This window comes from Spea bombifrons, chromosome 8 (genome assembly GCF_027358695.1).
Source record: "Spea bombifrons isolate aSpeBom1 chromosome 8, aSpeBom1.2.pri, whole genome shotgun sequence".
NCBI classification, from domain to species: domain Eukaryota; kingdom Metazoa; phylum Chordata; class Amphibia; order Anura; family Pelobatidae; genus Spea; species Spea bombifrons.
This window is the reverse complement of record NC_071094.1, coordinates 23750965-23775469: the sequence shown is the minus strand read 5'-3', so window position 1 is coordinate 23775469 and position 24505 is coordinate 23750965. Positions and strand designations below refer to the sequence as shown.

The following is a 24505-nucleotide window of genomic DNA, read 5'->3' as shown; positions in this document are numbered from 1 at the left end:
AGACTTTTATAATGGTGGTTGAAGATCAAAACACTCCTTTTGCACTTATTAGGAATCCTTATCTATAGATAGCAACAATATTTCAATATCTTCCTCTTCATTGGGTTTTCCTCAAGTTTGTTACAACCTACTGGATTAGCAAAGAGAATACTTTTCAAAGACAGTAAGGTTAGGGTATGGAAACAATTAGCGCATCTGGGAACATCTCCTGCATGCTTCCACTGAAGCTCTAAACCTCCCACTCCATATGGCCCTATACAAGCTCCAGCGGGGAATTACTTTTTAGTAAGGGTTTCTCAAAGGCAGAAAGTGCAAATTTGTTAGTTTTTTTTGAAGAAAGGGTGTTTTTACCATTCTGGGGTAAAAACTGAGAATTCATGCTAAGTACATAAGAAGCTCTGCTCCCACTTTCCATTCTTGTAACAGGAATACATAAATCACTGTAAAGTAAAATACTCATAACTCAATATAACTATAATCTGGCATTTCAGTGGTCAAAATCATCTATAAATATTTGTTATGTAATTACCAGAAAATAGGCATCCGCCATGAATATCCCAATGCCCAAATAGTACCAAAGAATGACAATGCACTGTTCATATTTTTCTAGGGATGGTCTGATTGTAGTTAGTTGTAGTGGACCTGAAAGAGAACCAACATACAGATTGAAAGTATATAATGGCATAGCAGCAACGAATAATAAAATAAACAATAACAATATATTTTTCAGGGGAAAAGAAGTCAGGTTAACTTGGCTAGAATTTAGTGCTTATTTAGTGTTACGTGTGGCTAGAATCCCTTTAAACCGTATAGTTCAAGCAAGTAGTTTAATTAATACATCTGATAATATTAAAAAATGTTCATGGCTCCCTTCAGGTAAACTTGGCTAGTGTGCTTATTTAGTGCTATGTGTGGCTAGAACCTCTTTAAAGCAAGTCGTTTAATAAATACATTTGATGATGTTAAAAGCTGCTCATGGCTCACTTTCAAATAGTACGTATTTTATTTATTCAATTCTCATCAGAGTCATTAGCCTTCAGTTTTGAGCCAGACACTATATGCCTCTTATTCATAAAAGGCCTTTAAAAATAAACTTTTTCAACTGGTTTTCACTAACAGAATGTCCTCCCATAAGGCACAGAAGCAAAGAGTTTAAACAATGAAGTGGAAGTCTCTGTGGTATTTTGTGTAATATGCTATTTAATTGCAAGGGGGAGATCAGTAGAATAGTCAGAGCTGCCACCTGGTGGAACTGTTCTAAAATGGCACTCACTGGAACGGCAAATCACTTTTGTAGGATGCAGTAGCCATAGGAGCCATAATTTTGCCAGAATTTGAGGGTTTCTCTAATTACTCCATAACCGAATGAATTAACATTGGGTATAGCTGAATAATATATTATAGATTGTCCAGCAATGCTACTGGTACCTGTTTAGTCAGTGAAAGGGTTAGAGTGTCTGTGCCAAAGTATAGACTCTTCTGCACATTTCCTGAGTGTGTTTTACATCTCAACAGTGTGGTAAATCAGCTAAGACCTTTCTAGAAAATTCTAGACATTGATGTCCTAGAAAATCTGACTAAAATGAACTGCAAACCATATGTTATTCACTTCCATTATAACCAGTTATGGCAAAGACGGGTCATTAAATCAACCTTAATATTCCTTCAAGCCGAGTAATGACACATTTGTACAAGTGGCTGTAAAGGTCATGAGCTACTAAATAAAATAACTAATAAAATGTCATTTAGTCATTTCCCATTTGTAGATATGTACCGCTCTATCAAGTGTGCAAGGCCCTTAATAACATTTCTACAGGTAAAGTGACCTAGGTCAGCCTTCTGGTAAAGTTTTCAAATGTGAAACTTGAATTTCTTCCTAACTCCATAATTCTGAAAAACAGACATTTTTATGTAAAGCAAGTTTTAAAGACTTTTGCTATCATTCTGCACAAATATTAACCTGGGCAGCTTTCATAAAACCTGGAATTCCAGGCCAAGCACCGGCTTTCTGCATTTCAAAGTTGGCACCCCTGGTGAAATCAGATAACCATTCCAGGGTATGGTAGAAACATCCTCCTAGTTTATATATTTGTATTAAGGCCTGGTTGCGTATGAAAAGTGAGCTGTCAATGACTCCTAATCAGTGTAATTACCTGTTAGAATTTCAGTTAAGTGCTTTATTGGCTTGGAAGCACAGAGCTGAGTCTGTAAGTGACCAAAAAGCTGCAATTCCCAATACAGCCATGATTGACGCTTAAGAATTAACACCTTTCAATAAAACTTTTTAAGCTTTGTGGGGGCAGTATAACTGTGGTTTTCTGCCTGCAGTGTTTAGATGTTGGTGAAATAGAACATGATGGCTTTCTATTAAATGGTAGGTTTAATTCAAGTCCTTTTTGTCTCCTTGTGCAAATGCTAAATAAGTGACGTGATACATATTCTTATTTTATGGAGTCATTTTCCAACTAAGTTAAAGGAACAGTCCCATTCGGCCCCTTCAATGAATGATGCATATTATAATATTTTGTATGTATAGATCACTTACCATTAGGAGAAACTCCAGATTTACAATAAACTGTGTACTCCCTCCCCCTGAGCTGATTTTCACGCCAGTGGCAGAAAATTGATGCCTTTAAAATCAATGTGTGGGGGCCTCATTAGACCCCACGGAACTCATGTGAGAACCAGCACTGGAGCTGGTGGGCAGTGAGTATACCACATGTGCACACTGGCAAGCAGAAGATGTGTTTGGCTGAACACATCTCCTGCAAGCCAAGGTGATGGGGACAGAGAAAGAAGAACATTTATGGGGGGCAGCACTCATCCCAAGGACTCCAGGTTAAACTCTTGAAGTTCCCAAGTGTGCTCAGGATTCCTCTGTAAAGCTATTTTCATTAATATCTTAGCACACAGCAGCAATTTTAATTTTGGAGATTCTGGTGTTTACAGATGCTCTAGTTAAACAGATGTTTTAGTTCACAGCTAGGCAACATTTAAACCAATACAGTGTTAACATTTTTATAGTCACTACTAGTGGAGTATTTTGTGTGACTCCCACCATAGTGTTGCAGCTGGCTGAATATATCTTTTTTTATACCATAGCTTTCATGACTCTCTTAAGAATCTCTAAGCTTTCGCTGCTTAGCCATAAATAACAGGTGTTTATCATGCCAGGTTATTGTGAGGTTTTTTTCCCCTTCAAAGATTTCAGTTTTTTTTGCAATTGAATTATTCACGTTACAGGTCACATTAAAAGGTGGAAAAAGTTCTGACATGATTTATATTTGTCTCATTATTTAATATCACAAGAACCTGGCATTTTAACAGGGGTGTGTAGACTTTTTATATCCACTGTATGCAGATATGTCTCTGCAAAAACTCAAACACTGTATATGGTCAGTAGAGGGCATGGGCAACAGAGATGCCATACCCAGTTCTCTCCGTCTGCCTGAGATATCTCTACCCATGATTCCCAGTCTTAAAGTACATATGGTCAAAGCAAATGATAAAAAATGTCATTTAATGTGTTCATTGTTGTAACTTCCTCTCTCGGAATACCTACCTCTCTCTTTTAGCCTGCATCCTCTAATGATTATTTCCTGTCTTGTCTCTCTCCCTCCACTTTTCTCCTCCAACATCTTGCATTGCTACTTTGCCATGACCTGATATTTTTCACATGATGTTTTTCAATCACCAGGGAAACAGAAGTACCTTTGTGCCAGCCGCAATGACTGTACAATTGACAAATTTCGGAGGAAAAACTGCCCATCCTGCCGTCTGCGGAAATGTTACGAGGCCGGCATGACATTAGGAGGTGAGCTGATTACAGGATCCAAATGACATTCAAAGAAGTTCATCATTTCCACAATACCTTCCTCCCTCAATAAATTAATTGCTTAAAAGCACATATCTTAAAATCAGAACTTGTTTAGAAAGGTTAGCTACAGTATAATGTAATAGAATCATAACAGAGCTGTCTACAAATAAGGAGAAAACTAAGCAACATCAATAGTTGTGAACTACAACCCGTATCATGTTCAGCCATGGGCAGGGAATATGTTTTATCTATTTAAGTCTTTGTTATACATTTTAGCAGGAAACATGAAATAACAGGATAGATGTAATCAATTATTAAGGATATCCTAAAAATGAAACAACATAACTTCCATGCATCCTTGATTAATGTGATCAATCTAATTTCCCACAATATTTCTTCAGATTAAGACATAAATCTAGCCCCATTACTGATACAACCCTAGATTGCTATCTTCAGCACTACTAACATAATATGTTTACCATCAGGGGAATTTATTACTCTATATACTTTCTTTTCCTATGCTTATAGCAGTTGGAAGATCACTGTTTTTGGTGGCACATTTATTTTACACATTGAATTCCGAATGGCAGCATGTAATCTAAAATAGCAAAACTAATAGGAACCATTTATTAAAATCAGTGGGGGTTACTCCATTGGGTTCTATAGTGAAACTACCCTTTTTAACTTTGCATCAGAAACAATGGAGTTAAATTATTTGTTCAGGTGGATATGCACATGTTGTGATCATGACTATCCAGTTCACCATCAGTTTTTGAACTACTTTCTTCTTTACTAGTCATAACAGGGTTAATGCGTACCTCCATCTTGCCATATTACATTAACAATCTGTAGTCAGTAACAAACAAGCTACATTTCACTGCCCTGACATTGCTGTTCCTGAGGTCAGTCTGACTTTATTCAATCGGCCAGTATTAATTTAATAGCAGGGCGATGGTTGTATAAGAGAGGCGGTGGAGCAGACTTTGGAAAATTATTTACTATTAAAGACATATAAATTATCCTTCAGGAAATAAAATATCAATAGTCTTTTTTTTTGTGTTGCCTGAATCTGATAATTAGTCCAAACCGTAAGAGTTCATTGCAAGGTAACTCAACATTTAAAGGTGTTTATGCCATGTAGCTGGGACAACGAAGTGAGAACCAATGTGCACACATCATACTTACATACAACTTGCTCTGCTGTTCCACTTTTAGAACGAAATGCAGCATAAGAAACCTCATTCCTAGAACTGTATGGATAATAGGGTGTTGTCATAGAAATGTAAAAAAAATATTTTCACCTGTATTGGTAATTGTTTATTTATGGCATTACATTTTCAGAAGGAACAATAGAATGGCAGATCTGTTACTCTAGATCTCACACTAGAGAGCTCAGTTAATGATTTGTGGAACAACCAAACTAATAAACAAAAAAAAATCAATTATATATTTTATAACAACATTATTATTAAAAAATATACTTCTTTATTAAATCTCTCAATAAAAGTACTTAAAAAAAATCAAACATATACATCTGGTGAACAAATCAAAGAAATACCGCAGGTACACATTTTGTGCTTTATCAAAGGTTAGCAGTAGGGAAACCAAACAAAACTAAATACCTAAATCTTAATTAATGAATACACCAGTGCGACATTATAGCAATAGAAAAAAACCTGAGATATCTCTTCAAGTCACTCCATGTACCAAAAGTCTAGCTAATTCTTTATTTTGTATCCAAGATTTATTCCAGCCATGATATGCACTTTATTACATATGATAGTTTAGAGGTCCTTTCAACTTTGGTGTCCCACTTGCAAATGCATTTGCCTCTTCCCCTCCCACAAGTAATTTTCTGTGCAGAAGATGTGTTCATCTGAGCACATTTCCTTACACATGATATACTTATTCAGCTCCAGCACTGGCTCGGCAAATTAATGATATTTTCTATGTAACTAGGATGCCACCCCCTGTCAGCAAACACTTTTTTGGGGTGTAAGAATACCAATTTAAATAGGATCCGGATACAAGACATAGAATCAGCCAGACCTCTGGTACATGGGGGTTCTGTAGAAGCCAAATGAATTTTTTAGGTGAAATCAAGGGAACCCCTAGGACCTAATTCAAAATTGAATGCTGTTACTGTATTAATAAATATTGTTATTAATTTATTATTGCTTCATGATTTAATTTTTGGGTCATATTGTTAAAATGTTGTCTTCTTTGACTCTTATTCGGCTTCCTTAATGTTTTCTTTCGTTATTATTTTTGCATTAATTGTTGTATTGCTATTATTAGTTACTTTTAGTACTTCACGTGCAAAACAATTATTTGTTTCCAAAAGTGATTTTTTTGTGCTAGTTTAGTTAGGTTAAATGACAAAAATAATCTAGTGAGTACTTCCAAACAAGCTCTTCCTCATAAAGAGTTCTCATTAGGTAACTTTTATATGTCACTTTATAGTTGTTTAACCTGAAGAAGAGGTTTTATTTAAATATTTTGAAGTTGTATAGTGTTAATAATAATAATAATAAAAAATCCGCCATTTCTACAATAATTATTTACAATATTAACAACATCTGCACTGTATTTCTGATCCAGTTCATATTACTTTAATGGACAAAATTAGTTTTTCTTTCAAAACCAAGGGAATGTCTAAGTGACAATCAATCAATAAGTAATCAATGTTTTGAACGGTAGTATATATAATACAAAATAATATTACTTTAAGTTTACAAAATATAAAAAAATCTAACTAAGGAAATTGAGATGTCATGATTCACCAGCAAGACAATAACTGAGATTTATTGAAAGTATCACTGTAGAAAATGGGGTCCATGGCCGTTGCACAAAGGTTCCTGTTATTTAGGTCATTGCACCATTCTACAAATATCAAACCAGCCTTCCTCCTTGCAATGCAAGCCATAGTAATACTATGGCTTACAAATTAAAGCAGCTGCTCCGAAATAAAATAGTGATCTAATTATTTTGTAAGATTTTATTGTATCCACTGTATTATAAAGGCTGCCAGTCTATGCAACATATTCATAGTTCATTTTTTATTTGGATTTTTGTTGAAAAACCATTAATTTTATAACATAAATATGTTATGAAACTGAGAATCAGAACACCCAGTTAGCCAGGGTGAAGGTAGGAAAACTGAGAAAGAGAGAGACAGATCGGATGAATGTGTACAGAATCCTCCATCATGGTTTTATCTGGAATAAAAGGAATGATTAGCCACAAATGTTACATATGGACTAATGTTTCCATGCTGAGAATTAAACTATCACCTTTGGTAATATATATACCCCATCACCAAAATTTACGTATACCGCCCCATGAATTCAAAAGTGAGAGACAGATCAAATGACAAGGCATGTATTTTGGCAGTAGTTTGAAGTTTGGTACCTTGGCAGGCCTCCATTAGCTAACTGTGCTCTGCATTTTATGTACTGCAGACCTGTGTGGAAGTCTATATCATATTCATTGATGACCTGCTCCATATACGCATTCATGTATCTAGGGCCACATTTATCCTTGAAAAACTGTTATAAGTAAAAAAGTTGTTGTGATTGAATACAATTAACTGAACAGTTTGCTGTCCCATGCAGCCTCATCAACAAATGATACATAGTAAAATACTTTGTAAGTACTACAAATAATATGCATAATTTATTAAGATAGTTACATGTGTGGGGGCTTTCAATAGACCCCTATAACTTTTGCAAAAGCCAACTCTGGAGCTGGCTGATGGGTAGCATTGTGTGCATGGATGGTGCAGAGCAAAGAAGAAGGAGGAGGAAATATCGAAAAAATATATAGAGAGGATTGTAAAGAAACCCTCCATACATTTGCAAGATTTTGAAAGAACAAAATATGATTTTGCTGGATGATTATGATGCCTGGATTGTCCTGTTGAGCCCTGCTCTGGGACTGCCATAAATATGGTCGCTTATGATTAACCCAAGGTAAAAAAAATCCTTTACTGCCCAGAGTCATTTCTGAATCAAGATCTTAGAGATATCACTGATATCTCTAAACGTCTTTAAAAAAAAAAAAAACTACAATGTCTAGTTTTGCCTTGTTGGTTATGTATACACTGTTCTTGTTTGAGAAGCGCACTAAATGTTAAATTAAACCAATATGTTTTTCTGGAAAACCTAGAAACGTTTTTCAGAAATGTATATATGTAACATCACTTTGGTGAATATATTATTGACTATGGTAAATAGATTGTGTGTTACCATATAAAGCAAAATTACCTGGTTACTTTTACAATAGACTATACCTTTAGGCCTAATTGGTTTCCAGGGGACATTTCCAAGACAATAATAAATAATGTATATGTCTCAAGGACTGGCCCCGCAGAGCAGGCACCTTACTGTAAGTATGACCATAGAGCTTCTCGGTTAACTGTTTTCCTGATAAAGCTGACAATCCCTGCACTAACCAAGAGCCATTTTAAAAATGTAATCTCCGCTGATTATTCCCTTCTTCTCCTCACAGCGACCTTGCCCCAGAATAAAAGCTTTGTTTCCAAGGCATCCACTCATTTCCACACTGGATTTCATTTTCTCTGCTGTGTCAGTGCTCGTGTGAGCTGAGACCTTCTAACCTTTCAAATAAAAGTGGTTTTCCCTTTTCAGGAAACATCTACGAGTCACGCAGGCTAACTTTAGCCCATGTCAGGAATGCATCTAGTTAGGCCTTTGTACCATGATGTCATCTTTGGCATCTCAAACATTACGCTGTTCAATGTTACCAACATATGGGAAAAATCATATTTCCTTAGAAATTCTTCCCATTTCATAATTACTTAAAATCAAAAAATAAGTTACTTTGCTAATAAATTCCAAATAATTTCATCATCAGAAATGAGCTACAGGTCATAGTAAGGTGAAACCCAAGCATGAAAGGCCTTTTAAACTTGATATGAGGTATGAAAGGAAATTAGGACGGGAATTAAAGAACATATTGCTAAATTTAGCAAGGCAAAGCTTTTGACTAAAAATCATGTGTTGGTTACATACAATGATTTTATATATGCTCCCCTTCATACTTAAGGGAGTTCTCCTTAGATCCCCTCTATAAACTCTTAATATTTGTTTCTAGAGTGCTGCTACCTTTTGCATGAATCTGTCACCACCCCTCTTAAAACTAAGTATTAGCACATGAAATTGTTAACTACAGAGGAGGTGTTGCATGCATGAATGCTTAAAGTTGACTTGTTCCAAATCCACCCAACTCCTGCCCAAAATCAAACCAGCTACAAAGAAATCATTTCAGTGTCGGTTTCTTCACAAAGCTGCTATTATTGACCTGTAGCCATTTTATTTATTGCCTTATTTTTCTTATTAATGCCTTGAGAAGATTAAATACCGCTGTAGATAAGCATCACTTGCTGGCTCAGATCCCAATAATATGTGACTGCCTGCACTTTGTTAATGTTACAATACATACTGGTAATTGTCTGTGTTGTTCTGGAGTCCAGCAGCTGGATTTATTGAATTTATAAAACTGTTTGCCAAAAAAAAGACTCAAGAGTTCCTGTCCCACCTGGTCATGTTGGAACTAGAAAGTTCTCACCCCATAATGCAGGCTTTAACCTCTTCATATAACAGCAATGCGTAGGCTTTTTTTCTGAAATATATTTAAAAAAAGAAACTGTGTCCTAAAGTATTAAGCACACAATTTTCCTATAAAGTTACTCTGTATATTCTGTGACCCTTCAGTACTTTGGTTAAGCTCTTTAGGTCTTCAGCAAAGGTGTTTTCTTTTCTGTACAATTTGAGTAAATTGTTGATCCTCTGAAGTGCCTGAACCTATAAGTAAACATACTTTCTCGACCTGTTTGAGTATTTCTTTTAAAGTTTGGTGCCATCTGTCCCGTTTGTGTAATATTTTGATGGTATATGTTTTAGAACTCTTTTTAATTCATATTCTTTTTTTGATTTGTAGCACGAAAGCTGAAAAAGTTGGGAAACCTAAAGGCTCAGGAGGAGATGGAGGGATCTTCTGGACAAGGGGAGAGTAGCAGAGAGATGACACCTAGTATGTCCATGCCACAACTTGAGGGTTACAGTTGTCAACCCATCTTCCTAAATGTTTTGGAGGCCATTGAACCAATAGTGGTGTGTTCAGGGCATGACAACAACCAACCCGACAGCTTTGCTCTGCTTCTCAGTAGCCTCAATGAGCTGGGTGAAAGGCAACTGGTGCATGTGGTGAAGTGGGCAAAGGCATTGCCAGGTAGGCAGATTTTGTTGTTGCATGAAAATGACTAAATCCAGTGAAGAAGCTGTTGTAATGGCAAGTCTTTCAGGCTAGACTCACCCTAAAGGAAAATGCTTTTACTTCTATTGTCATTAACAATATAGCAATGTTGTAAAAATCTGTAAAACCCATCATTTAAAAGACCATGTTCCCTTATTAAAATACACTTATTTAGCGAGTGACAAAAGGGGGATTTGACATTTTTGTTCTAAACTGTAACTATGCCTTATATTCTAATAGTATGTATGGCACCAAGTGATTCTAATAACACTCCTGAATTTAGTCTTTGAACAAGGATTTTAAATGTGAAACATCAGCGCCTCAACTACCATTTGACATACTTAGATGGCGTTAAAGCTAATAAAACCTTGTGACCTTATAAAATGTCCCCATTTACGCCGAGATCTGTGTAAAATCCAAGACGAGAGGTAAGAGGTGTGACTGGTATTATTATTAATTTTAACTTATTCAACCATTTTGTCACTGAAAGCATGGACAAGCCAATAACTTAACTGTACCAGATAAACACGAATCTCATCTCCCCATGCTAGATAGTCTTTCTGGGACCAATATGCTTACACATGGCTGTAATTATTTTAAATGTATTTTTTTAACCATTGCAACAGAATGACTCATGAATCTCTATAAATTACTATTTTATAAACATGTTGTATAATAATTTTCTTATGCAGAGTTACAAAATGGTAAATCTTTTATGCACAAGTAAGCCTACACAGGATGCTACACTACAGTCCTGTTGGTAACATCTATAATGTTCCTTTCTTCCAGGCTTCCGTAACCTGCATGTAAACGACCAAATGACTGTGATTCAGTACTCCTGGATGGGGCTTATGATCTTCGCCATGGGCTGGAGGTCATTCAAAAATGTCAATTCTAGGATGCTGTACTTTGCCCCAGATTTGGTGTTTAATGAGTAAGTTTTCTTTAGCCCACTGACATTAATAAACCCCAAGAATAGTAATTGTGGCTTATTTGTGGCCTGAGGTATCCCTCTGAGGGATCTTCATAATGTATTATGTAACATTCTCAGAAAGTACCAAACACATATGAATGAAGAATAGGAATATATTTTCATGGGTGGAATTAGTTAAACTGTGTCATGAAAGACACTTCTTCCAAAATGAATGTGCGTAGATACCGTACTTAAGGATCTTTTTAATATCCTAATATTGCATATATAAATGATTTGTGATACAATTGATAAGCAAACCTGTCAATGGAATCAGGCTATTTTCCACAGATTGTTCGTGTGTACCACAGCACCCCCTGCAGTTGTATTCAAGAATAACTCAACACTAATAGCTGAATGTGCACAGGATCCGCAAAGGGATAATTATGCTTAACTTTCTGAATGCTCTACTAGTGAAAAAGTTGAAAAATATACCTCAAAGCTTTGCGTAAATATTATTATTTAAAGTAGATGGCATTACATTTGCCCTGCTGTAATATTCAAACCTTAATCAACAGTCCTGTGTCTCTTGTTAGATTTAGGATAGTCATAGATTTTTCCCTTGCATTTTTCAATTCCCTCAGTATTTCATCTACCGCTTATGTTGGGAAGCTGCCAGTAAAGTAAAACTTCCTTACACTACATCCAAGCCTCTGGCACTCATTTCTCCTGGTTTGAAATAAACTTTCATCCAGCCCTTTTTAAATCTCTATGTATTTAAATGTTTCTATCTTCTTTTCAACATGTGTTAAACATATAAACACATAATATGTTCAACATATATGCCTTGTCCAAATTCATTTGTGCAGTGGTATGGTACAATCATTGTTACCCCCCTTTCGTAGTACTTGTACGTCCTGCATTTATGGTGGCGGCAGCGACATCTTCCTGTGCTGCACAGGAGATCAGGCTGTCTCTTGACAGCTTAGACTCCCCCTGTCATCTGATGCTGGCTTCCTGTTGACCAGTCCTGTGTAACAGCTCCAACATCCACTGGAAGGTCACTGGAGAGACTCCTGGCATCTCTGATTGCTCCCACTGGTGGCTGATCACACACATTGCAATGAGTAATGCAAGTCTGTAGAGCCTTGCTTGCTGATTACAGTGCAGGGGTGATAACTAGGAACAACAAAGAGAAAAAATAAATAAAATAAGAAAGGTGTTTTTTATAACTGAATTATAAATGCAAATAAAAAATAAACAATACCGTAAGCTTGGTGATGTTATTGTAACATCACTGGCATACAGGTAGCAAATACACGGGGATGGTAATAATGAAAATAACGCAACATTTTCCCTGTACTCAAAAAATTGCAATGATAGGTAATTAAATCCAGGCCATAGTCAAAATGTATTACACTCAGAAAGGCACTTCAGTTTTTCTCTTCAAAGGCTAAAAAATAAAGAATTATGAAATGCTGTATTATTGAAAGTGCAGCTTTCAATAGCATTTCAAGGGGTTTTCTTGTAGTGCAACCCCTATTGTGAATATCAATTATAACTAAATTGTTTATATGCGTACTTCAGTGTACACTTCTGACTTGTTAGCCAATCCACATTCTCAGACACCTGAGAAAGAACTATGCATAAGACCAGCGCCAGCTCAGTACGGTATTTGTATTATCTATTTTTTTTTACAATACACTAACATTTTAAACATTCCTTTCACCTTGACCAGATTTTGTCTCTGTTAGTGTTTGATTTCTTGGGGAAAGGAGGTATTTCCATGAATGACACATTACAGTGACAGTATTGAATAGCCTTCACTGAAATCCAACTATCCACCCCGATCACATTGGATGAAATAAAATAAATCTCAGTTGAAGAAAAAACAAAAGTCAGGTTGAAAAAAACACCCAACAACACCTTCCTGTCAGCTTTGAACTGGTGCAGCAGCTTTGGTTTTTTTCAGCTAAAAAATTTGCACTTAAAGCAAATCTCTTGAAATGCTAGTGAGAGCCCCACGCTTATCTTCCTTGGTGACAAGCAGCAGCTTTTCGTAATTATTTATTTTTTCAAGTGGAAGCTCAAGCACTTCACTTCTGTGATGCGTACAAATTTATTGAAAGAGTTTTTAAAGAGAATTTATAGGTAAATATCTAGAATTGACTCTACCAATCAAAAATTCCATTAAAATATTTGAAAATAAAGAAATTAAGACCATATTTAAGATGTTTGCATGTTTTTTTTTTAAATTGAGAAATAACATTAACATAAATCATAGGGGTACAAAGGTCATTTTTATCAGTCACCAACAATTCCAATGGCACGTTGTGTTAGCTAATCCAAGGTTATGTTTAAAAGGCTAACTGATCATTAGAAAATCATTTTGGGATTATGTTAGCACAACTACAGATTTCCTTGCTTTCCATGAAAACAACTAAGTGACCCCAAAGTAGTGTGTGTGTGTGTGTATATATATATATATATATATATATATATATATATATATATATATATATATCTATCTATATATATATATATATATAAATATACCGTATTGGCCCGAATATAGGCCGCACTTTTTTCCCCCACTTTAAGTCTTTAAAGTGGGGGTGCGGCCTATATTCGGGGTCTAGCGCCCGACGCCCGGGACATGCAGTCCCAAGCGCCGGGCAGGCAGGGGGTTAGGATACAGATCCCCCGCAGCGGTGCAGGGGACCTGCATCCTACTGTCTGATACGCTCAGACAGCCTCCCCTGCCGGCACTTTCCACGGGGGGAGTACCGGCACGGGAGGTTGTCTAAGCGCATGGCACGGACGTTCACCGGCAGCGGCGATGTGCCGTTGCCGGTGAACGTCCGCACGATGCATTTTAACCCCCCCGACTTACCAGGGCAGACTCCCGGGTGTCTTGCAGGGCCGGCGGAAGACATCTACGCAATACGCGTATACAACTTCCGGTGCCGGCACTTCCGCTGAGTGCCGGCACCGGGAGTTGTATACACGATGTGCATAGATGTCCCCCTCCGGCCCCGTAAGACACCCGGGAGTCTGCTCTGGTAAGTCGGGGGGGGTGGGGGACAGAGTGGCAGCATATCTCGGGGGGGGACAGAGTGGCAGCATATCTCGGGGGGGGACAGAGTGGCAGGATATCTCGGGGGGGGACAGAGTGGCAGCATATCTCGGGGGGGAGGACAGAGTGGCAGCATATCTCGGAGGGGGGAGAGGAGAGTGGCAGCATATCTCGGGGGGGGAGAGGACAGAGTGGCAGCATGTTTTTTGGTGCTTTTTTAAAGAAAAAAACTTTTTCTTTAAAAAAGCACCAAACTTTTAGGGCGCGGCCTATATATGGGGGCGGCCTATATCCGAGCCAATACGGTATATCTATATATATATATATATATATATATATATATACAATTATTAATACACACACTCCAATATGCACATGTATACACACATACTGATGCTTCTACTTGCACACACAATCAAACACACAGAGTCATATGTACTTTTGGCTCTTAGGATTGGAAAATCTTGCGGTTTATTTGAAGTGCATGTACACACATACGCTTTATAGCGGTCTTCCGTCACTGGGTCACAGTGGCTAACCTTAAACAATCATACAATCCTCAAACAATTACATGAAGGCTCTTGTTACCCTTATCACTGGTGATATGAGGAGTCTGGTGGTGAGTATGCAACCCCAGCTCAGAAATGTCATGACTTTCATGACAAAAAGGTAAAGGGGGGGCAAACTAAAGGGAATCTAAATCCTGGGGGCAGTGAAGATTAATCCTGTATTTATTTATAAAAGTATAGTGTCAGTGTGCTGTGAACGAGTCTATGAATCTATGAGGGCACTATGACATATCTGGGGGTTATAAGGCATATGTGGGGAGGACGGAGTGGCATATCTGGGGATATAAGGCATACTGGGGTATAAGGCATATCAGGGGGCACAGTGGCATATCAGGGGGTATAAGACATATAGGGTATATAAGGCATATGTTGGGAGGGCGGAGTGGCATATCTGGGAGGCATGTGGCATATCTGGGGGTATGTGGCATATCTGGGGGTATGTGGCAAGCCTGGGCTGAAATGTGCATAACTTGGGGGACAGGTTGGGGGAAAAAAACAAGAAATGCATTTTATCAAAGTTTTTTTTTATTCTGCTGTTTTAACATACTGTTTGTTTATTAAATTATTTTAATTGATTAATCAAAAAAATAATCTGCCAACTAATCGATTATGAAAATAATCGTTAGTTGCGGCCCTACTCCAGTTTAGGGTTACTCACCCCCTTGGCATCCATCGGATTATTATGGAGGCAAAGAGAGCTTTTAAAATGAAAATTTGATCCACTTCAAATCTACTTTATCATCTTTTCTAACTTTTTGACATTGTCATCTTTCAGGTATCGAATGCACAAATCCCGCATGTACAGTCAGTGTGTCCGCATGCGACACCTCGCACAGGAATTTGGATGGTTACAGATCACTCCAGAGGAGTTCCTCTGCATGAAGGCTCTTCTGCTCTTCAGCATTAGTAAGTTTTAGAACAAAACATGTACAGTTAAAAAGTTTTTGTTACAAAGGTGTTGCTGCATAAAAAAAAAACAACAATATTAAAAGTAGTTCACCAGTTTTTATATTTGGTCTCCATCCGGTCTGTTCTGGAGCTCCTTTTTTGAGAAACTAATATGGAAAGCACTACAATATTTATTTATTTATAGTTCCAGTGGAAGGTTTGAAGGACCAGAAGTGCTTTGATGAGCTGAGGATGAATTACATCAAGGAACTTGATCGTGTCATTTCCTGCAAGAGGAACAACCCAGCAGCCAGCTCAAGGCGCTTTTTTCAGCTCACCAAGCTTCTGGATTCTGTGCAGCCGGTGAGAATAGTTAATAAATGCAGCAAATTCAAACTGGCCAGTTGTTTCCTCTTTCTAGGAGGGTGAGTGGCTGTAGCTCCTCAGAATTCCACCATAGCCCCCCTCCCGGTTTCCATATTATGAGGTAGGAGCAGAAATCTAAGATATTTTAAATGATCAGCTAGCAAGTAGGCAAACAAAATATGTAACAATAACAAAAATCTTACAGTACTTCCCTCCTATGCCTAACATTTTATAGCTTTGTTGCATTAAGCCATTTATGCTGTTTAGGGGCTATGCAATGGTGGGTACATGATTTGGATACTACCCATCCCAAATGTGCCTACATTTGCGACATATTTGTTTGATCTCTACACATTTGTTGTGGTGTTCTGTGTGTGTGTGTGTATATATATATATATATATATATATATATATATAATGTTCCCTTTTTTGTATTTATTCCTAGATTGCCCGTGAGCTGCACCAGTTTACCTTCGACCTGTATGTAAAGGCACAAATGGTGAGCGTGGATTTTCCTGAGATGATGTCTGAGATCATTTCTGTCCAAGTTCCCAAGATCCTGTCTGGCAGAGTCAAGCCCCTGTACTTCCATAATTCATGAAGAGTACAGCCCCCCTGCACTGTGCCTTAGGGGTCATCATGCAGAGATTTGCAAACTGGACTCCATCTCTAGTCTTTTGCATGTCATGCTAGAAAGACATGGACTCTGCATTTAATTATGTATGTATGTACAGAACAGGTGTCGTGGAAACAATGCTCCATTTGTGCCCCATGCCACTAAACAATGGATGACCGTTCAAAGTATAATGCTATTGCTGGAACTGTTGTGAAACTATTATCTCCTGCCTTTTAGGGAGTAAGAAAGGGTTAAATGCTGGGCATTCCTGGAGGGCACTGTGACTTATATACATGTATGTGTTTATAGAATATGTCCATGCGCACAGGCATAGCCAGGAACAAAGCTTCATGTTATCTCACAAATCCCTGAATTTGTTGTATAAAATATTATTCTCTGCCTAGATTCTTATCATTTATGGATCACAACCAAGCCCGTGTTAACCCCTATATTCCCTATAGAAAAATAAATCATTTAAGTGACATTGGTGAGCAACTGCTCCTAAAGCACCTGTTGCGCACCCATCTGAAAGGGTTAATCCTAATGGTGCATTTGTCTTCAAGCCAGGAGACTCCGAGGCAAAACAAAAAAGTAATTAATTACTTCAAGCTAGATAGATCTTGCCCTTCTTATACATCATTCTGAATGAGCACCACAGCTGTACTTATAATAGTGGTTTAATGCTGGCTTTAGTAGCCTGATGGATAATGGAGAAGCTCAGATTACCTTACATGTCTGTTTTAGAGCAGCAAAGTTTAGAAGAAGCCCCTCTGTCAGAGTTCATTTAAAGCCAACCACACTTATTCATATCTTCTGGCATCTTGGATCCAGGACTCCTCAGTAACTCAGTCCCTTCAAAATTGATCATGTTCAAAAAGTGACCGAGTTAGGGAGCCGTTCTAAGCTATGTGAATGTAGCTAAAAACTCCTTAAAGGAATAATTTTATTTTAAACTATTTTTACATTGTTACAAAAACTACTCACATCACTGTGAGAAGTAACATTTAGCATTACGAGTTATTTTTTAAAAAAGAAACCATTTTAAAATACGTGTTTTCCTTTCTAGTAGTTCATTTAACTTTCAGTTTGTAATATTATTTGTACAAAAGGACAATATACCTTGAAAATTGTAATATGCTTGATCCTTTAATATAACCTTTCATGCTATTTCATTACAGAAAGTATTTAACATATATACAATTACTCTTCAACAAAGGTTTGTCTTGAAACATTTGGTTACCCGTTTAGCTAACATTAATTTAGACCGCATGGCTGGACCTTCTAGTAGACAGCAGATAAATCTCTTGCTACATTTTAGAATTTATTGGCATAAGAGAGCTTAGATGGCTTGTTTATGTGTACTGTTTTCAAGATAAATGTCATTTTTAAGAGATAACCACAAGTGAATCCAGAACCCAGAGTATTTAACTGCATATTTTGTATTTAGCATCTATTATATATCTTATTTTGCAACTTCTGTTTTCACATTATTTTTCTGTGAATTGTATTGTTAAAGTTCACGCCTACATCCTCCAGCAGTTCACATCTGTATGCTTGCTGAATATCATAAGATGTTTTATATAATTGTGGCATAATAGAACTTCGCTGTGATGGGATTCTTATCAGCATCCTTTTTTTCTCTCTGATAAACCCAGAGGTTTTGCTTCAGATCAATAGAGGACCCAAGAGGAGAACTCATTACCTGAACATTTTCAGAGCATTATACCACTTGTTTTGTTAAACCTCAGTCATTAAATGTCTGAGCCGTTGCATGACTTTGCTGATATAGTGACTGAGGAGACCAGAATGTGCAAGCAATGCACAGAAGCAAATTACAAGGTGCCTGTACCCTACAGTGAAGGAATGTAATGTTTGCATGGGATGGGAAATTAGGCCATGCTGAATATAAGATAAGGACCAAGTAAAGCTTGAGGTCTTTCATGGGGTAGAAAAATGGGCAGACCAAATGACATCTGAAATCAAATTAATGGTTTTGTGCCAATTCAGTCATAAACCTTGCTAACCAGCTAGCACAATTCTATTGTACAGGGCATCCTGCAAGATAGGACTATAGGTGAATGCATCCCCTGAGATGCTCTTTTTTTCTTTCACTGCCTCAAATGCACGATTATTTCTGTGGATATTTCTTGTAAATGTAGTTGTGTAAGAATACATAGATATTGTCCATGCATTTTTGAGAAATGCCCTGTAGAAAGAAGAATGTCAACTAATATTAAGGACAAACACAATCATGTGATCACACATAACGTACAAAGTAACTTAAACTCAAAGGGGAACAAATGCCTTCACTGTTTTTTTTTTTTTTTTGAGTAGGTAATTTACACTTTTGCCTATTCCATGCCTTGGCAAAAATTAGTTGAGAAACAAACCATGGTGGTTAAACCGGTTTGCAATCATATCCTCTAATGATACAGGACAACCTACTTCTTATTAGTACATTTCAGCAGTCTGGGCCACCTCACTGTTTTATAAATGGCCAGCCCTGGAGAGCTTCTTCTGCAAGGAGTACAGACATAACCCTGCATTATGCATGTTAAATCAGCTGGACAAGTTCAGAGAAATGTTCAACCTTACCTATGCATTAAGCAAGAAGAGCCTCCTCGGCATGAGGCATTCGCTGAGGCTGTGCTCTATAACACAGTCACATTAGTGAGTGCAGTTTCCCAGTTTAGTAAGTAAAGGCTGATGACTTAATAAGAAGCCTCATACTTAAAGACCCTCCCAGCCCAATACTTGGTAGCAAGACTGACTGCAAATTGCTTTAAGACATACCTGTATATTTTAGCACAGGCACCCTTACCCTTTGCCCTGCTGGCCTTTTTTTCCCCTCCCTCATCACAGCTTCTAGACAAAAAAAATATCTCATTATCTCTTATAACAGGACACAATTGCTGGAGTGTGGACCTTTATAATGCATAGGTAATGCTTTAAGAGAAAGTGTGTATATTTTATTTGAATATAACTGTTCAGAAGTGCTGGCACCTGATGGGGTTCTTATTCTGCTGCACTGTTGCAGAACTACAACCATAATGATGTTTAGGTAGCATCCTGAAAGATAAGGATGTTTCTGTGGCAAGGTGGACATTATGGGAATAGTTCCGAAACAGCTGGAGCAAGTTACCTGAAGAAGTGAGTCAGTACATTTTCTTATTACAACTACATATATCAACATAGCTAATACACAGTTCAACCACCACCCGCTCAAATACAGTTCAACCACCACCAACCCAAACCCTGGGCCACTCACCCTTGCCATTTAACCCAGCACAGTCACCAGGGCCGGCCCTATAATGGGGCAGACTGGGGCAATTGCGTTTTAAACTTCGCCCCAGGCGGCGTTAAGTCTTCGGCCGGCCCTGACAGTCACTGTGCCCAGATCATGGCTGTCCTTGCGCTCTTTGCAGAATCTTTTCATAATAGAAATAATCTGATTTGTACGTCATTACCTAGAATGACATTTTGCATGAAGAAAGTAGATTTTCATAGAAGACACAACAGGATGCTGTTCAGGAACAGCAGATAAGAATAGAGCAGGCTACAAACAAGACAAGTGTTCTTTTTACAGAGAGGCTGAGCAGACATGCTGTATCTGTGTTCTGTGTCAGCAGGGCAGCTTTTTAATGTAGTGCAAAGTGAACTGATTGGCACCACTCTGTAGTCATAATTAAACTAAACCAACATTGGGGTATTGGGGTTGTTTCGCACCTAGGGCTTAAACAAAAAGGTAGCTCGCCAGGTGTTAAGGACTATAACTCCCATTATTTTCAGGTTGTAATTAGCAGGATGAATTGAGGCTGAAGATTATGGGAGTTGTAGTTGAAGGCAAAGTGCTACATGTTTACTGCCATGCGCACAATTATTTTACTAATTTAGTATGTAGAAAGGAAATGTTGATTGCTTTGTATAGCAGTTGTAGGATGCATGGTTTATTTGAAAGTAGATTAATCTTTACTTATATTTGGCCCCATTTTATAATATGCATTTGTTTTGCACTTCAAAGGGACTTGCAACAAAACACAATGAGGCTTCACTTCACTAAAAACGTCCCGTCATTAGTCAGTTTGCATATTAGTCACCAGACAAAGCCTAGAACAAGAAGCCACCGTAGTACATATATAGATTTCTTGACTTGTGCGCAATTCTTACTAAAGATGTCAGACTGTCGATATGATGAGGAAATATTGTGATAACCACTGCGATTACCCTCTACAACTACCAAAAAGGTTTCCAAGCTGCTTCAATACTTGCATAAAATGCCCCTTTCCACAGCATCACCAGCACAAAATATTTACTCTGCAGTGAAAAATGTCACTTGCATGATGGCCAGTGATAGAGCGTTACAACATTAGGACGCTTCTAAACTAAAAAGACAGGTGTTATTGAGGTTTACTAAAATAAGGATTCTTTGTTTTCAGCACACAACCAATGACAGGTTCAGTTTAGGCATCGCTATAAAATTGGAAGTGTTTTCCTCCTACCAGATTAGCCCAGTTTTTTTGTAAATATCCCTTCTTATATCTGATTAATATCTAATACCATTAAGTTAACATTTCTGAGGCACACCCACAGAGTCGTTAGAAGTATCCTAAGGGTTATACGTACTGTCGGCTGAAAAATACTAATCTACAAAGTTAATAATTGAGTCATTTTTAATGTGTGTTTAATGCAGCTAGGAACAAAAAATACATTTTCACTGTGTCGATCATAACTGGGACTGTCTGATGTTTTTTAATACATTTGTTGTAAATATTAACAAAGGTTACAGTAATCCTAAAATATCGTTTTCTGCCATTCTGCCAGACCGGCACTTTGATTGTATAAATATGTCAACCACCATTTGCTAAAAAGTAACCTAATATTTTATCAAGCGTCTTTTATCACATGCAAATATTGCATCATCTTAAAGCGGCTATGGACTTTCAGCAAAACAGCAAACATGCATAGTACAAAAATAGTACATTATTAACCAACCACGCGCTTGGCATCTTAACCGAAAAATCAGGGTATCATCTTTTTTTGTGCAGTCTGAGGCAAGGATGTGCAAACCACTCAATATACTCGAGACAAGCTGTATTTTTGTTCTGATGGATATATCTCTGGTGTTGCAATAGTTAACTACAGCCTTTCCTTCTGCTTTGCTCAGCAATCTTCACAAAAACCGCATAGTGCCAAATAATCTACATAATAGATAAATATATCTGAACATTTATTTCAACTACCTACAAGATGCTGGCAGCTACCCACACTTATATAATTGACGGTACCTATATGCTGCTGGCATCTTGCCTCAGAGATGTAACACACTTGTTTAGTCTCCAAGTTATAAACTGTTGCTTTATAATTGGCAGATGAGTCTATTACATTGCACGGTACATAACTTTTACATCGAATGCATTGCATCTACCTAATGTTATGCCCCTGGAATGTTTTATGGGGTACTTTGAAACTACCTATTTCACTTACATGCCTACCTGAAGATGTACGACTTTCAGTGGTCAGGTATGGGACTCGAGTTTGAATCTCGGAGGAGGGGCACCTGAACTCCTGCTGTGCCTTAGTCCAACTGTTGCTAAACGTACGTGTTGGGCATTGTAGACATGGAGTTAAAATGACTTTTGGGCCACAGAGAGCTTTTGTGTGCCATTTTGCTATGGAGCTGTTTTGAGTTTTCTGATGAATGGATGGGTACAGCAGAGAAGAAAATGAATTTCCAAAGGACACATTATCACCCTGTTTGGTACCTGATTGTTGGGGTCCGAGGTCTGACAGATCTAATATTTGCTACAAGGCCACTCCTGATCTCCTCCTTTAACTCCTTTGCTGCCATTGGGAATTGGTAGACCTATTTGGAAATAATGGTGGTTAAAAAAGAGTTAACACTATTAGAATGTAGCTCTTGGGGAATATTGGCTGCTTTTTATCGTTTTATTTTTAGATGAAAAAAAATGAGAAAGAAAAAATATATGGTTTTTATTCATTTTTTAAATGCTATAGCTGTCATTTTTTTAAGTATGTAAATGAAATATATGTGTATGTAAAACATACGGATTGGTATATCTCAGTGTCTGTAACTGGCAAAAAAAATCTGCATCTTTTATTTCTATGACTTGGCTGGATACATCTATAAAGTTGAATGTGATTCTACATTTATGTGTATATGTTTTGTATCTGACACACACATCCACATCCTCATGGGTCAGGAAACGCTTATCCTACTTGGACTCATTGAACAGTTTCATATGGTCAGGGTGACCTACCTCTTCTGAGAAAAAGAAAGCAAGGCAATTAAACAGAGAAGCACATGTGGCCATGTGTGGGAAGTCCATAGTACATCAGACATTCCAGAGACGTGCAAAGCTTATTTAGACCTTATTAAATGATAGCAGTTAACCCTGTGTGTGCGTAAGCAATGTGCACTACACTGTAGAGTGTTGTATTAAATACTATTGTGTTTGTATTCAAACAACAAAGTGTGTACCTTGAAGGAAAGTATTTAATCACTTACACATCAGTGAGGGTACAATACATTGCATGAACACAAATTCATCCTTATTGTGTGTTATTCGTGCCCGTGTAACCAAAACACTCAAAACCCAGAGCAACAGCTGAAAATTCAATGAGAACACAGAATAATGAAATAGTGATGAATGAGGTGACTAAGTAGCGTGAACATGCTTTGGCCACAAAGGGGTTCCAGATAACCATATTCATTTACCTTTTAAAATGGATTTATTTATAAAGAAAACAATCGCATGGAACTAGATAAAGAACAATACACTTAGGTCATTATTGAAGTGCATGCTGATGGTATGTGGATGACCAGCAAGATGCATGTCTCCAGAAGAAGGAATATCTCTGTAGTAGCCTAACAGAAAACAAAGTTTTTAATTGAAGTTGATGCCCTTCATAGGGCCAGCATTGAAAAAAGAAGTTACATACACTTTCAGAACCTCAGGTGTTTCTTCTTTGTACCTTAAGAAGGTCGTCAAAGCTTATGTGATTTTACATCTTTTTCTATGTTGGCCCAATAAAATGTATCAACTTCAACTAAAGACTCTGCTGGTTTAGTAAATGCATCATTTAGCTGCATACAGTATAAAGTTGAAGAACAACATAAATATCTAAATAGGTACATTCTTGGGTATATTACGCAATAATTTAAATTTTTTAACTTTCTTTACAGAAAGGTAAAATAGGTCATGTTGTTGTGTACGTGTGCATAATACATACGCTCTCTTTGTGTCCTAAAAATGGAAAACGTATTATACAAGAGATTGTATAATATATATGTTAAGTGAGAGGGGATGGAATATTATCTGATAGCTTTTATTTGAAGGCATAATATTACTTTAATATTTATGAATTTACATAGTGCCACCAGTAAATCAATACTTAATAAAGCAGCTTGCTTTACAATTGGACATGTGTGTTTGCTTAAATTGGGCTTGTAAAATGAGTAGGAGTTGATTCTGCGGTCCAAAGCAGAAAATGACAGGGGTGTTTTTTCTGCAATGGGGCACTTCATCAGAATTGTATATGTGCATGGGCCGCACTCATTTTTCACTGAGAGAAAATATACCCTTTAATAAGATATGCAGATTAAAATAAAGTAAATGACACAAAACCTTTACTTTTCCTCCCATTGATTTCTGGGCCTAGAAAGTTTTGTGACTACAAATTCAGATGCAGGAGCGTATGGAAGCTATAATGCCAATAGGAGAACATGGAAAAAGCCCAGAGGGCCCAGCAAGTCAGTTATAACAGGAATGCAAGGCTTCGAATCTTCAAACCGGGGGACCGGGTATTGCTTCCTATCCCTACAGTTGAAAGCAAGTTCCTAGCCAGCTGGCAAGGGCCATATGAAATTATTGGGCGTGTCAGTGAGGTTAATTATAAAGTAAGACAGCCGGGTAGGAGGAAGGCAGAACAGATCTACCATGTGAATTTATTGAAGCCATGGGTAGAG

The 24505-nt window shown here is 37.5% G+C and overlaps 1 protein-coding gene across 1 annotated transcript in view; it reads left to right on the top strand.

Annotated features, from left to right (window-relative positions):
- The window catches only part of AR (androgen receptor), a 117685-nt gene extending 100161 nt beyond the window's left edge, over positions 1 to 17524 (top strand). The window contains exons 3-8 of the mRNA XM_053474185.1: positions 3698 to 3814; positions 9779 to 10069; positions 10883 to 11027; positions 15424 to 15554; positions 15742 to 15899; positions 16348 to 17524. Of these exons, the coding sequence (XP_053330160.1) occupies positions 3698 to 3814; positions 9779 to 10069; positions 10883 to 11027; positions 15424 to 15554; positions 15742 to 15899; positions 16348 to 16503 (998 nt within the window). The 3' untranslated portion in view covers positions 16504 to 17524. The remainder of the gene's footprint in view (positions 1 to 3697; positions 3815 to 9778; positions 10070 to 10882; positions 11028 to 15423; positions 15555 to 15741; positions 15900 to 16347) is intronic.
- Positions 17525 to 24505: the final 6981 nt, after the last annotated feature.